Source organism: Osmia lignaria, chromosome 8 (genome assembly GCF_051020975.1).
Source record: "Osmia lignaria lignaria isolate PbOS001 chromosome 8, iyOsmLign1, whole genome shotgun sequence".
In the NCBI taxonomy this organism is placed as follows: Eukaryota; Metazoa; Arthropoda; class Insecta; order Hymenoptera; family Megachilidae; genus Osmia; species Osmia lignaria.
In genome coordinates this window covers 13,742,348-13,757,540 of record NC_135039.1, presented here as the reverse complement: position 1 = coordinate 13,757,540, position 15,193 = coordinate 13,742,348, and the positions used below count along the sequence as shown (strand labels likewise).

The 15,193-nt window shown below is 37.0% G+C and overlaps 3 protein-coding genes across 4 annotated transcripts; 1 reads left to right on the top strand and 2 right to left on the bottom strand.

The window, feature by feature from the left end:
• Positions 1–607: 607 nt before the first annotated feature.
• On the bottom strand, positions 608–2,872 carry LOC117606623 (uncharacterized). Its single transcript, XM_034329321.2, has 4 exons — positions 2,719–2,872; positions 2,050–2,416; positions 1,542–1,805; positions 608–862 (listed from the first exon to the last, which is right to left on the bottom strand). Exons 1-4 carry the CDS (start codon positions 2,728–2,730, stop codon positions 681–683), a joined length of 825 nt encoding a protein of 274 aa, XP_034185212.2. The 5' UTR covers positions 2,731–2,872; the 3' UTR covers positions 608–680.
• A 3,765-nt stretch (positions 2,873–6,637) lies between these two features.
• On the bottom strand, positions 6,638–8,317 carry LOC143305573 (uncharacterized). Its single transcript, XM_076689679.1, has 2 exons — positions 8,159–8,317; positions 6,638–7,547 (listed from the first exon to the last, which is right to left on the bottom strand). Exons 1-2 carry the CDS (start codon positions 8,168–8,170, stop codon positions 7,056–7,058), a joined length of 504 nt encoding a protein of 167 aa, XP_076545794.1. The 5' UTR covers positions 8,171–8,317; the 3' UTR covers positions 6,638–7,055.
• Positions 8,318–9,436: 1,119 nt separating this feature from the next.
• Positions 9,437–11,123, top strand: LOC117606705 (uncharacterized). Of its 2 annotated transcripts, none has more exons than XM_034329513.2 (2): positions 9,437–9,947; positions 10,028–11,123. In XM_034329513.2, the coding sequence occupies exons 1-2, from the start codon at positions 9,517–9,519 to the stop codon at positions 10,428–10,430; spliced, it is 834 nt and encodes a 277-aa protein (XP_034185404.1). In that variant the 5' UTR covers positions 9,437–9,516; the 3' UTR covers positions 10,431–11,123. The 2 variants fall into 2 exon arrangements, with proteins under 2 accessions (XP_034185404.1, XP_034185405.1); XM_034329514.2 differs by having other exon boundaries at positions 10,040–11,122.
• The last annotated feature ends 4,070 nt before the right edge of the window (positions 11,124–15,193 follow it).

Sequence of the window (15,193 nt, the reverse complement as noted above, 5' to 3'; positions counted from 1 at the left end):
TAGATAATGGAGGAGCTAATTAATAGAAAGAAAAACGAATATATTATCTGAAAGGACATTTATTATTTAATCAAAATTCTATAATTTAGCAAGAAATTAGATTCATTTGTTTAATTAATAATTATAGGGAATTTGTTGAATTATTCCTCTGGATTTTAGGAATCTACTTTTTTGAAAGAAATTCAGAGTTATAAAATGAATGTAATCTATTTCCTAAATTAGAAAATTAGATCGGTACCATTTATTATAAATGAATAAAATTTCTTTTATAAAACAAAACTTCTAATGTTCAGTGTAATCGAAAATAATTCTTGTTTATTAAAAGTATCACAGTACTCGAAATTTGAAAAAGAAAAGGACTAACAAAAATTTTTGGAGCTTATGATTTTATAGAAAAATTAATATCAAGTATTTTAGAGTCCTTTATGTTTATTTAAATTGTATTGACTTTGTGTAATTAATGTTGACTAATTAAACTCACAAGACTACGAAAAAGATTAAAAAATTAATTGTATCTTTAGATTAAATAACAATTTAATAAGAAGAATAATCAAGGAATTAAAGAAGGATCCTAAGAATAAATAGGAAACCAGTAATGAAATATTCATTTCATAAAAAAAAAAGGAAGGAAACAATTTATTGGCCTAAATTATGTACAAGTGTTAATTTTATTCCGAATTTCAGTAAGCACCGACTAATTGTTGTTGCTGGTAGTTTTGAGGTTGAAAAGCAGGCTTGCTAAAGGAAGCTTGTGGTCCAGTGTACGAAGGTCCTGAGGCTGGATATACTCTTCCTGCTGGAGCATTGTACTGTCCAGCATTGTATTGAACTGGAGATGGTCCAGCTGGTGGTCCACCATAAACTGCAACATGGTTGATAAAATAAAAATAATTTAGTAATTTATTTTAAACAAATTCAGTGCATTGATTCACAAAATTTTTAAACTTTTGCCAGACATTATTTCATTTATTCGAATCATGGTGCTAATTAATTCATGCATTAAATCGATTACGATCGATGCCATTTCTCGCTCGGTAAGAATGATCCATGACTCAATGTCTCTGTTTAATATTCCTAAACAGAAATGGCCAGGTCACGATTAACCCCTGTACAGACCATTCTCATAGGAACAATTGAACGATTAAGTTGTTGAGTAAGAGGTTGGCTATTTCATTGCATCATTGTGTCTCAATGTATTCATAGTCCATCAGAGTTCAATTTACATTAGATCAACTAGTTTTGATAGCTTGCAAATATTCAAAATGGTGCACCTTGATAATTGAATATACAATTAGCTTCTCCCCCTACCTATTACTTTATTATTGAACTTTGCTTTTTTTAGATATTTTAACAAATTTATTAAAAGTCCTTTCAACAATCTCTTACCTTTCTATGTTTCTCCCTCTTTTAATATACTCATTATTTTTAATGACAAACCAAAAGATCATTGATCGTTTAACACGTTGAATGCCACGTCAGACCTAATTAACTCCTGAAATTTTGCAATTAATCAAGGGCAACATCCCCGATCGTGAACATACCTTGGCCTTGAGCTTCCGGTTTGAAATCTTGCGCGAACTTGTACGCTCTTGCTTCAGCCTCAGCCAGTTCTGCTAACCTGGCGGCCTTAAGAGCGGCTACTTCCGGTGTATCGATTACCGTACCATCATCCGCGAGAGGTGCAGGAACGAAGGGGGTGGGTTTAACCGGAGGTGCGTAATTCTGTTGGCCAACGTAATTTGTGTTTCCAGTGTACTGTGGTTGGTAGGCGACTGGGTTTGGTTGAGTGTACATGGGCGCTGGAACTGTAATTATTTGTGTAATTAACTATATTCCATTGTGTTATTGTTAAGTGGAAATACAGAGTAGTCAAATTGTATCCCATAATCATTTTAACCCCAAAGTACCACGTGGGTCGGATTTGACCGTGTCGAAATTAAATCCATAGATCATTTTCATTGCGGCAGTCAACGTGTTAAACAGGCCCAGGGTCACCCTTATATTTCTAAGTAGTTAAGGGTTAATTAATTGCAATTCAGAAAATGTTACCTGGAGCAGATTGATAAATTGGTGCAGAGGATTGATAACTCGGTTGTCTGACATAAGTAGCAGCAGTTGGTTGAGCAGAGGGGTAGTTATAAGACTGTGATGACCCGCGAGGGTTGTATTCCTGGGCATTTTGGGGTTGATTCTTTAATTGTTCAGCTGCTCTGGCCGCAGCTCTGGCGAATTCGGCGAAATGCGCTGCCTTTGCTTCAGCCACCTCCGGAGTATCGATCACGTTCCCATCTTGGCCAACCGGTGCAGGGGGTGCGAACCTCTGAGGCACAGCTTGGGGACGAATTTGGGGTTCATGGTAGGAGGGTGCGTCAAGGAAACCCGCCTTGCAACTGGCCACCAGGGCAACTAAAATTACCTGGAATAAAATGTAATAAAATAAAAGAATTCAATTGTTTGTAATAATTTGTATAATTTGTTAAAGTATCAAAAAATTAATTAACAATTATTTAAAGTTTCTAAATTTAATTACCAAAGTGATATAAATAAACGAAAGCACACCCAAAATCCCAATCACGTACAATAAATCGATGGAATGAAAGTTCCATTCCACAAACAGTGATCAGTACTGCGTGGGCTCGTGAATGACCCGACCTAACCTAACCTTTCACTTTCCTTTGTTCGCCATATCTCTGCGCACAGCGTGTAACCAGGACTCACCAATCCTTTCATGATCCTTTATCTTTCTTTCTCTTTCAGGGCTGGCAAAAAAAAAAAGAAAATGGCGCTGCTGGGTGGCCAGTACTCGCTCGTTTCCGCTCCAGCCGTGGTCGGACGTTTTGTGTTCCTGGAGAACGGCCGGTTGGTACCATTTATAGCTGTGATCATCCGCCCCCTCCTACATGGACCACTTGGCCACGACCTGGAGGGAGCCAGGAGGTGATCGGTGAACCCACGTAGCCTGGGAAGCGCGCCAGGAAAAAGGATACTCCCTCCTTTCGGGCCTGGCTGCCAGGACCTTGGCATTTCAACGGGTTCCATGCACTCTTACACCGGAAGGATGCTGTTCTGACAACTTTGGATAGGCTACAAGAGGGGTCTTAGGGTTCCCATGACATCCAAGTATGGTGATATGAAGGAAATTCATACGAAATGGATAATGGTATTCAAATTGGTATCCCAGTACCATTGGTACCAAAGTATCAAAATATTGAGTAGGTTCAAATCAGATAATTATGGAATGGGTAGGCTTAGATGAAATTAGAGTGAACAAAATAAACATTAATTAACTTCTCTTTTACTTATTCGAGCTAAATTACTCGAGAGATTGTCTCAATTACAATAAAAATGCAATGGGAAGACAAACTGCAATTACATTTCTGGCAGTCAGAAACATGAGAATTCACGTGAGACTCGTACAGCACGTGAGAAGTACATTGCATCATAACAGAGGAAGTTACATCCGCGACATTTTTCTCTGTAATTATATATGGGAAATGGTTTTGCTCGCGGTGAGAAGTTATCTATGTTGTAATTACGTTTCAAGATCTGTCTTTATATCGTATCAACAATTTTTAATTATTTTCTTCCTAAACAAAACTGCATAATTAGGCAATAATTACAATTGATTGCATAGACTTTCTATTCGAATTTTCTATTATATTTTATTTTGAAATATTGTAAATTTAATAAATATAAGAATGTACATTGCAAAAATTGTTATTCTTTCAATTTTATAATAAATGAACCTTCAATTTTCACACGCATAATCGTTTACGTTCTGTCCATAGCAGACAGAACGATATATCAGTCGAATCGGTCGATTTTGTTTCTCCTTTCGCCCAGTAATTCGTTGTCCTTTAGACAAAGACGTAAATGCAACTGTTAAACGACTTACCAACCCTGAACGGACGAAGGACTCGAGCCTCGAAGGACAGTCTTGCAAGGAGAATGCATTCCTTCAATATTTTTTCACTTCAACTAGTGCATTCATACAGTACGAAGTCGGGTTGCAAAGAAAGCAGGTTCGAATGAAAATTTCGTATTCTGAATAAGATACACTGATTATTGTTAATTAACACCTTGATGAATGATATTTAGAACAATCTTTTGTAATGTTTTGTTGAATCATGATGTATGAATAAAAATGATGATATCGTTGTAATCTTAACATTGTATGAATACTTAGGATGTCATGATACTTTTCATATTTTTGTATTGTTTGCATTTTGTAATGGAAATTATTTATAATAGCTGGGAAGTAATGATAATGTTAATTGGATCAGAGGCTAATTTTATAGAAAAATGGATATTTTGGTACTCTAGTATTATAGTATTTTGGTGCCATAAGAACTGTTTTGTCCCCCTGTTGCATGTGTAATTACGAAATCACGGGTATTCAGTTCACTGGTGTCACAATCGGTGACAACAATTTTCAATTGGCGAAACAATAATTGTAAAAAGGATTTTGCAATTGCGTGCGTGTAATATTAGAAAGCTATCGCACATTTTTTTACCGAATCTATCGAGAGAAACCCTTCGATTACGTAAGAAATGATTACAATGTTTTTCCACTTCTTGCACTTTTGGAATTTCTCAAAGAAAATATTTCCTCCTCCCGATAAGAAGCATACATACCTCTTCTTAGTGATAAAACGAGGGCAAAAATTTTGGGACATGCAATAGATTTATTAACCATACGTAACAACCGTGTAAGGAAAGAAATTATTAGGTGAAAGTTACAAAAGAACTTACATCAAATTTATTTATTGAGGGACTAAAACAGTTGATTACGTTGGAGGTATTTATGAGTTCATAAAATAATTGATTTATTTACAGGTGAGTACCGAATAAATGAATGATTTTTCAGTCCTAACAGGAGGAACTACCCAAGTGTTACAGTAACTTATTAATGAAACTTTGCCACCTTGTAGAGCTCGTCGAGCTGAACATGCCTGTACCCCGTTTTGTAGGCAGACGGCTAATTGTTTAAAAGATATTAATAATTAAAGTTAGTTAGTTACTACTTACATTGAGAAGTATCACAGACTCTCACATCCAACTTGCAATCTAGAGATCCTCGGTTCAAATCCTTCATTCCCAACATTTTTTTTTCTTTTAATGATAATTTGTCTCTTTTTGAATAATTCTTACCTGAAAATTATTATTCTAAAAAAAAAAAAAAAAAAAAAAAAAAAAACAGTTACCCGGGAATTGAACTGAGGACCTTCAGATTACGAGACCATGTGTTTAACCACGGAACAGATCCGTGACTTACAATTTGAAGGTTCACGGTTCAAATCCTTGGTTCCCAAAAAAATTTTTTTTTTCTTTTATGATAATTTTTATGTAATAGTTATTCAAAAAGAGACAAATTATCATTAGAAAAAGAAAAAGAATGTCGGGAATCAAGGATTTGAACCGTGGATCTCTAAATTGCGAGTTGTATGTGTGAGTCTGTCATACTTCTCAACGTAAGTAGTAACTAACTTTAATTATTAATATCTTTTAAACAATTAGTTGTCTGCCCACAAAACGGGGTATAGGCGTGTTCAGCTCGACGAGCTCTACAAGCTGGCAAAGTTTCATTAATAAGTGAGCGTAACACTTGGGTAGGTCTCCTTGTAAGTGTTGAATCTGATAGGAACCTTTCTTGCAGACTGAACTTCTTTGGACAGCTATGCTCCATAACTGAAATTTTTAATGACACATGTAAAAAGATTCATATAAAATAGAAATACCTGTTTTCTAATAAATTTTGATTCAGCCTCATGGAGCCCAACCCTATATCCCTTATATTCGCACATCTCTTACATCTTTGCATCCCTTACATCTCTGCTTTCATTATATTCCTGCATCCCTTACACCCCTGCATCCCTTATATCCTTGCATCGCTTATAACCCTGCATCCCTTATATGTCTGCAACCCTTACATCCTTTACATCCCTGCAACAGACATCGAAAAATTGTGCGGAATTTAGTTCCAATTTCCACTGCTAGATGGCACTGATTCGCCGCAGATTTTTGCCGCTAGAGGGCCAAAATTTGGGCAAGCTTTAGTTCCTTTTTCCAAATCCAGAGGGCGCTGATTCGACATTCGAAATTTAGTTCACATTTTTGCCGCTAGAGGGCCAAAATTTCGACAAGCTTTAGTTCCTTTTTCCAAATCCAGATGGCGCTGATTCGACATTCGAAATTTAGTTCGCATTTTTGCCGCTAGAGGGCCAAAATTTCGACAAGCTTTAGTTCCTTTTTCCAAATCCAGAGGGCGCTGATTCGACATTCGAAATTTAGTTCGCATTTTTGCCTCTAGAGGGCCAAAATTTCGACAGGCTTTAGTTCCTTTTTCCAAATCCAGAGGGCGCAGATTCGACATTCGAAATTTAGTTCACATTTTTGCCGCTAGAGGGCGTGAAATTTTTGCGAAATTTAATTCCGCTTGTTGTCAGGGAAGTAGAAGTGTGAGGAATGCAGGGATATAAAGAACTCAGGAATGTAAGGGATGCAGAGATATAAAGGATTCAAGGATGTGAGGGATGCAGAGGTATAAAGAATTCAGGAATGTAAGGGATGTAGAGATATAAAGAAAGCAGAGTCCATTTTGATATTTCTATGTAGTCGAGTTTATTCACGAATTGGCGTAATACAGATGTAAAATGAAAGACCATGGTTTTGATAAGATAGAAATGAAAAAATAATTAAACAAAATTTACAATTACACACCTCGTGAACAATTGAGTACACATAATTCTTATTCTAATCTTAAAACTAAGAAAACCTAAGTAAATTTTAAAAAGAATTAATTAATTGCTCAAAGTCACGGTTTAAATCAAACCAGACAGAAAGAAAACCACAAACAAAATAAGAAATGTGTTCAGCGACTTCGAGCAGTCAATTAACCTCTAATTAGTTACAAAAACCAACGGTTGCCGCTCAAATTGACCGCATGACTTAAATATATCCTTTATTTAAGAGCCCACGTCGTATGTACAAGAAATAAACGAATGACCCAGCCAACGTCGCCAAGTGTTCAGTATTCCAGATCCATAATTTCATCTTTAGAGGATATATTTCTGGATCAAGGGAGAGGAATACGTCGAAATGACTACAGGAAAGTCTCCCGACTTTCCAGCCTCAGCAATGTGACCTATCTTCTCGTTAATATGTGCTGCCGCATGTTCAGCCTTCGCATACGCAACTTCCGGGGTGTCTACAACTCGACCATCAGGTCCCACGGGTGCAGAGGGGACTAGTTTCGCAATGGTGATCGGTTCCACGTTGCTGGTGATCACAGGAGATGTATAAGCGATCACGTCAGCTGATTTGATGGCTTCGTTGGCTAAAGTGATCCTCTCGTTGATGTGGGCTGCCGCATGCTCTGCCTTCGCATATGCAACTTCCGGGGTGTCCACCACACGACCGTCCAGGCCGATGGGGGCTCCATGGACGATTCTAGCGATGGCCACCGGTGAAGTTAGTGTCGCCACCTGGGGAGACAGCAGTAGGCCTGGTCGAGCCAATGCTACTGCCAGGATAGTGGAGAAAATGATCTAGACATAAAATTGGTTGATGTTATTATTATTGTTTTTTATGGAACAATGTAATTTCTAAGTAGGATAATTATGTGGTGGGTGATTGGAGTAGGTTAAGTGTGTAGGACTGTAGGACTAACTGGGAGGTGTAATTGCTATAAAGACTAAGCAGTATTTTTATGTAATACTTGTGAGTGAATGAACTGTGGGTAGGGTTAGAAGATGGTTAAGTATGTAGGACTAATTGGGAGGTGCAATTGCCATTGTTGTAAAGCCTAAACACTATTTTTATGTAATATTGGTGATTGATTGAACTGTGGGTAGGGTTGGAAGATGGTTAGGTCATGTTAATTGCATAGGATTGATCCATAGACAGCAATTGTCCTTATTTATTATTATTAATTCTGAAGGATAATGTATACAAATGGTTGATATGTGGGTAGGATTGATTAGATAGCATACATAATATGTATAGATTGTTGAAAAATGTAAAGGAAATTTTATGAATGAAATAAAAATTTTATAAAGTTTTATAAAAATCTGAGTAATTTAATTTCCCCCAAAAGAAACAAGTGTACAGAAAGTAATTGTTTCAAGAAACAAAGAGTATTAATTGAAAAATTACTCACCAGAGTATTCATGGTGAACAAATGTGGCTCCTTGTACGCTATCTGAAGCACAGTACTCGCAAAGGTGCCTTGTTCTGTTCTTATGGTGTCCACCACGTCCCCTGGCCTTTATATAGTACCTGGGTGAAAAGGTTTCGCTCCATGGGGCACGCGTTCATCGATGGGAGAACGAGCGAATGGGATACGCCCTGTCCAATAAAATCCGATACACTTGACATTGACAGTTGGTCCAATCACGGATCGCAAGGAATTCGACCTTTTTTTCGTTTACCAACCATGAAGATTGACTTAAGAAGGTTCCTGGATATATTCTTTCTTTTTTATTTATGGGACACACGAATTTCTTGTCGAATGGTTGCGAGATCAACTACTTCCTTCTGTGCGACCTTGCCGTTCTTTCGTCACTCTGTATTGGTACAGTCGATTTTTGTTAATTATTCAAGACAAAGAAATACAAGTTAATCTGTTTTTTTTCTCTAATGACAAGTTCTACAAATTTAAACATTTTTGATAAAGTGAGGTCTAATTCAAATAAATATCTTTATTATTATAAAATTATTTATTAATTAAAAATAACTATTTTATTAACATACATTCTATAAATCAAGTCAATCACTCACCTTTCTTCTCACATTACCAGGAACACTAATCCGAACACTATTCTCTATCTAATCTTCCACGCGGATCATTTTTCGATTGTGAAAGAATTATTTCTTTCTAATACCTCGAAGGAGATTAAAACAGAACTAAATCAAACACAACAGAAATTTATTGCAAATAACAGTTCTATAAAAATTTTAATAATAATAGAAAGACGGTGGACATAAAGCATCCCCCTCCTCTTGCCCCCTGGTGTTGCAAGGGTTGAGAGAAAAATTTTAGAAATTTATAATTTTAACATTCCATCAAAAAATTAAAAAGACACTACTCTACCATGAAACAGCATCAACGTACCATCAGGACCAAGCAACAGACTCTGGCTATTACGCGACCGTCCTTCGACTTATTCGCCCTTGGTGATCAGGGCCAGTCCAACATAGAAATGAAAACGGGATCGAGTGTCATCCCGTCGTCGTAAGAGAAGATACGAAAATGGAGCCTGTATTTTTCACCCGCAGATACCGTACTCGGCTTACAAACACGCTTGCCTTGCCCCAAGGCAACGGAAACGCCGGACTTTTCTATCCTCTATGATTTTTCTAAGCCCGCGTTACGTGATCAATCCTAGGCCTCTATAAAAGCTGATCCAGGACTAACCGGCTGCATAGTACGAACGCGCATTGTCCAACGATCCTCCCAGTCGGTCGATTCGTCCTCGCCTAACCGATTAGTCCCTCGAACAGGCTGACTCGTTGATCATGGGACCGGTCGTTTTACTGTTGGCAGGCCTGATCTCGGGGGCCCTGGCGAAACCTGGCATCCTATCTGGACAGCTAATCGCTACTCTGACACCTGGTGCATCGATCGGTGCAGACGGTAGAGTGCTAGACACCCAGGAAGTCGCTGTGGCCAGGGCTGAACACGCGGCTGCGCATATCAACGAGAGGCTGAAGCTGGCCGATGAGGCTGCCAGGTCCTCCGATGGGAATCTGGCTCTGGTGAAGCAATCGTCGCTGCTCCTTGCTTCACCGAGGATCCTGGTACCTGGAGCACCCATCGGACCTGATGGCAGAGTCCTGGACACGCCGGAAGTCGCTGTTGCCAGGGCTGCTCATGCTGCCGCGCAGGTCAACGAGAGGATCAACTTGGCTAATGAGGCTGCCAGGTCTGCTGCTGCGGATTTGAATAGGTAATCTGATTATTAAATCATTTTTATACAATGTAACATTATTTTGTTATTTGGAATGAGGACTATATATTCTTAATAAGACATACTTTCAGGCAAGTGGTACCAGTGGTGACCAACGGAATCCTGATCCGTGGAGCCACGATAGGCCCAGATGGAAGGGTACAGGACACACAGGAAGTGGCAGCAGCCAGGGCAGCCCACGCAGCAGCACAAATCAACGAGAGGATCAATTTAGCCAACGAAGCAGTCAGATCTGGCGCTATAGTAACTGGACCATCACTGGCCGTACCTCTGGTGGTCCCCCGGGCACCCATTGGTCCCGACGGGAGGGTGCAAGACACACCGGAAGTGGCTGTGGCGAAAGCTGCCCACGCAACCGCCCATTTGAACGAGAAACTGAACCTTGCCACGGAATCAGCCAAGTCTGCTGATGTTTTGGCTGTCGCTGGCCCTGCGTTCGCTTATGGAAGACTCGTTTATTAAATATCAGAGAATCGTTAGTCGATTAGTAAGGTTATCTTTAGCTGAAGATGTTTGGTAATTTGAATTGCTGATCCAACAGCAACTTTGGGTAACTTCGGGAGATGTGAGACAGTTTGAGGATGTTTGAAGGATCATTCTCGATCACTCCATTCCTTCGACCCGAAATTTCGATAAATGTAGTTCAGAGATGCTTGATTAAACTGCCACGTGGTGTTGAATAATGTAGACTGGAATAATAAAGTTAAGTTTGATGAAGTTGTGTTTGGTTTGATTTAGTAGAAGGTGATGGGAATTGGGCATTATATAATTTTTTTTAAATTAATTATCATGACGGTCGTCTACTTTAATCGCTGGTAAACTCTCAATCTGTCGGACAAAAAGCCGTTGCTCGAGTTTCATTCTGACACGACAGACGGAGAAATCGATACATATTCATTTCGCAGCGATTTTGTAGCTAAATCTATAGTGGTGTCAAGATCGATTGCATCGAATTTGGGTCGAGGATAGTATGCAAATAGAAGGAGAGACGATTGCAGAACACGAGATGCGTACTGGTATGATCAAGCAGAATCATTGACTTCCGTCATGGTTAAACGACTGGTTAAATAAAACATTTAACAAGAAAAAAATGTCTCTTACGATCCTTGGAATCCTTCGGTATCAGTTTTTTCCTTATTACAGTAACATTGTATTATAGAGTATAATATGAAAAATAAATAATTTTTAATACTTATGATGTTTCCTTTATTTCGATCATTAACTTATCCTTTGAATTTCCAATTCAATTTGCTCGTATTCAATCGATTCGATGCTCATCTAAATATAACTTCAACTGCACTCGTTTGCGTAAAATAAATTATTTATTAACCGGCACGTATAACGATGGTCGCTGTAATTCGCTAATGAGATGCAATCAAATACAATTCATTAATTTTTTAATTAATTTATATTGACTTCAAGAAGAAGTATGTTTGCTCTAACGTTAGAGGATCCTAAGATCCTGCTGGCCACCCATGCGCACAGGACTTCGGCCATGAAGAACACTCAACATTCTGAAACACGATTATTAGACCCCCATATCAGCACATGATCAGCGAAGCAGGAAAGTTTCTCAAAAATTGTCCTGAACAATAATCATAAAGTACTCCTCCAACGCAGACGAAATTCCACAGGTCCCATCGAAGCCCAGTGAACGTCCAACTTATCAAACAGGAATTCGATATTAACCCCCTCTCGATATCGCCTTTAAATTTCATCGAGTCCCATCAACCCGGAAATAAAAAGGGCCATTACGGATTATCGCAAGTTACGAGTCGGCACACCTTCATAGAAATTATTACACCACGAGGATACGGCCCTGAAGTGCAGACATATTAGGGCATACCCGGCCAACGCCGAGTTTGAACGGAAAAAAGCTCGGCTGGAAAGCATTTTAGAGCCGGATTCCAGCTGGAGACCTTGAAGACAAGCGTGACCAGTTTCAAGTTCCTCTTTGGTCCTCCGATGACCCCTGTTACTCTAACCAGGAACAGGATACTAGTCCTGCTGGCGTGTCTTCTATGGAAACAGGGTAATGCATGCAACGAGTTGGAAGATATTCGAGGATATCACTATGGAAGGGTCGTATGTAAGCATGATTCTCTGATAGAAGTGAGTAGGTGGACATATCTGGCCTTTGCATAACGTGGGGGGGGGGGGGCTGGGGGGTATTATGGTGATGCTGGGACTAGGTTTCTTGAGAATGAGACTGTGTTTTGTTTAAGGGCTGGTTTATATATTTACTTATTTTGAATAAACTTAAGTGGGGGAGGGGGATTATAATAACCAGGGGGTTTCAGATACCCCAACATTTTTTAGGGCTTGGGAGGGATTTTGGAAATTTGTCTAAATAATTATTGAAATTAATTAATAGGCTGACGTACATTTGTCAATTTACTTTTATTCTTCTTTACAAAATAATGCCGGCTGCCATAGGACAATGAAACGCAGGAAATACACACGATATCAATCAATAATATCAACCAAATGAATTTTTAATCTTCATCGTCCTCTTCGTCGTCGCCATTGTCGTATCCCATAGAGATCGCATTTATAAAACAGAGTCGAATCAATACAATAAAAATCGTTGATTAATCAATATCAAAAACTTAATTACTCGCTTAATTAACGATTACAAAAGCCATCTCGAATCAACAACATCCATAATCATTATCACTCTTCCCCTGTAAGAAAATACGTATATGATAAAACAGTTTGCAAATATCAGAACACTTTTGCAAAAATAATCATAAATTTTTGTCTTATTAATTAAATGCTTTTCATTGGAGTCAGATGAAATTTTCGTTCCACGACCGGCAAGAAAAGAATGAAATATAAAAAAAAGAGATTTTAATGAAAATTGGAATACTGAAAACTCCATTAGGATCGATAAATGCTCGACACTATCAAGGCTCTTATCGTTAACGTTAATTAATAACAATCATTCACAGACAACAATTAGAGCCATGAAATTAGTATCGTTAAGAGAGAAGGTATATCTTTCTTTGCAATTCTGCAAAAATTATTTTACATTATGATACATTTTACACGAGACAATTTGAAACTGTAATAATTAAAAACTGATTATCAAAAATGATAAATGGGAATGATATTAAGAGAAAAAATGAAAAAAAGACGAAAGTGTCCCCTGTGTCACTCGTATTACATCTCACTTGTAGCCGTAATCGCAACACGTTAACATTCCCTTATACATATAATATAAATCTAAATATTAATATTCATATTTATATGTAACATATTCGTCCTAAACGCGCACAAATCCGTGCGATTAAATCTGATTAGTGATTCAAACATTTCGTGCTAATTCCTCTCACACTTTGCTCTTCAATCTGTTTAATTAATTACTTTAATTATAATTTAATCGAATGTCGATTGAAATATTTTTCTAAAATTTTGAACATGATTTGTATCATTTTATAAGTGGTTGTTCATCTAATAATTTAAGATTATAAGCTTCTTTTTTTACTAATTTGTTTATGAAAATTTAACTCGTCAAAGCATCTATTCTTCTTTGCTTTTTAAATTTTGGTTTTATTAGATTTCTAATTAAAATAAGCAGAATTTAATAATTCATAATTATTAGCTATTTTTTATAAGTGAAAGTAATTGTTTTGGAAATTTTCAATTAAACAAGCTTATAATCCACCTTCTTCTATTTAGTTTAAATTTCTTAACATATTCACATCAACATTCGATAAAATCAGATACATTTACGTATTTTTCTTTTCACTCTCGTGAGTAAGAAGTGAAAAGCGTGAGAGACGAGAGAATAAAAGAAACATTTTTGGATCGAGGAGCATTTTCCTCAATGCCCTCCTCCTCCTTCCCCCTCTCCTCCTTTTACTCTCCTCATTCTAGATTTTCTTTTAACTAATTTTACAATGGTACTCGACAATTTGATATACTGATGCTTCGACAACTTCTCCCTTCTTCGAGCTTTTCACTGTGAGCTTTTCCCCTACCTTCATCATTTTTTTAATCAACGTGGGCGGTATTCTCTTGAAACGTCAACGAAAAATCCAAAAAGAGCCACATTTTGTCCACTGGCAATCTTTGTGATTGAAAATCGACTAGGAACAATTTTTGGAAAAATTCTCTTGATTGCAGTCTAAAAAATTCAATTTGGAACACACGTTCGTCGCCAACGAGCAAAAAATTGCAACGAATGAAAACAATTTTGAACTAGTGATTTTTAGGATTTTCTGAAATATTTGTTGTACGTACAATTTCAATTCCATTCGCTGGCAACGGGCAATCAACCATGTTAAATTATTTAAAATTTATTTGAAACAGAATTGAACGATAATTGTTGGACAAAAAGTGACTCGACAAATATTTATACGGTTCCTCTTTAACTTTTAATTACTCGTTAATAATTCGCGAAACTACGTCGATTTATCTTAGCGACGATAAAACATTATACAACGTTTCTTATTAATTAAATTTTATATATATATTTATTCGTGTACTTGTGTTTTTTCATCTGTGTATGTGTTTGTGTTTAGTTTGTCAGTGCTGGTTAAAGACTTTTTCGACATTTTAAATAATTATTTAAGCCTTGCCTAGTTGCAATAATTTTTCTTCTATATTTTATGTAAAAAAATTAGGACTTAAGTTATATTTTAATAACAGGGGTGTAATGTCAAACATTTTGGAACTCTGAAATTCATTGTTGTTAACAATATACTAAATACTTAAGCAAAAAATAATATTAAAAACAGTGCAGTGTAATAAAGCAGCCGAGGCTCAAATAATTATAAAAAATATTCCAATAATCAATAGCTGCATATGTATTATGTATGCAATATTATTAAAAAAAAGTTCCAGCACTGCATTTTATATCATTTCTTTATTGTATATCTACACAATACTGTTGCGACATTTGTTACGCGATAAATTACGAGCAATTGACTTTATATCCCTATATTAAAGTGTTCAGACGCACGTCCTGAAGAGAGGAATTCAAATAGAAGTAGAAAGAATCATTCTCTCCTTCTTCTTCATTTACATTCACACTGCATTTTTTTCATAGAAAGACAGAAGTCTTTTCTTGCGTTTTCTTTCATTGGAATGTTCTATGATTCGATGAAACAAAATGGAATATTGACGAAAATTGAGTAAACTTTTAGTTACAATGAGATTTCAATAAAATAGTTGAAGAAATTCAATGCAATGAAATTCAATCTTTTTCTTGGAAGGAATTC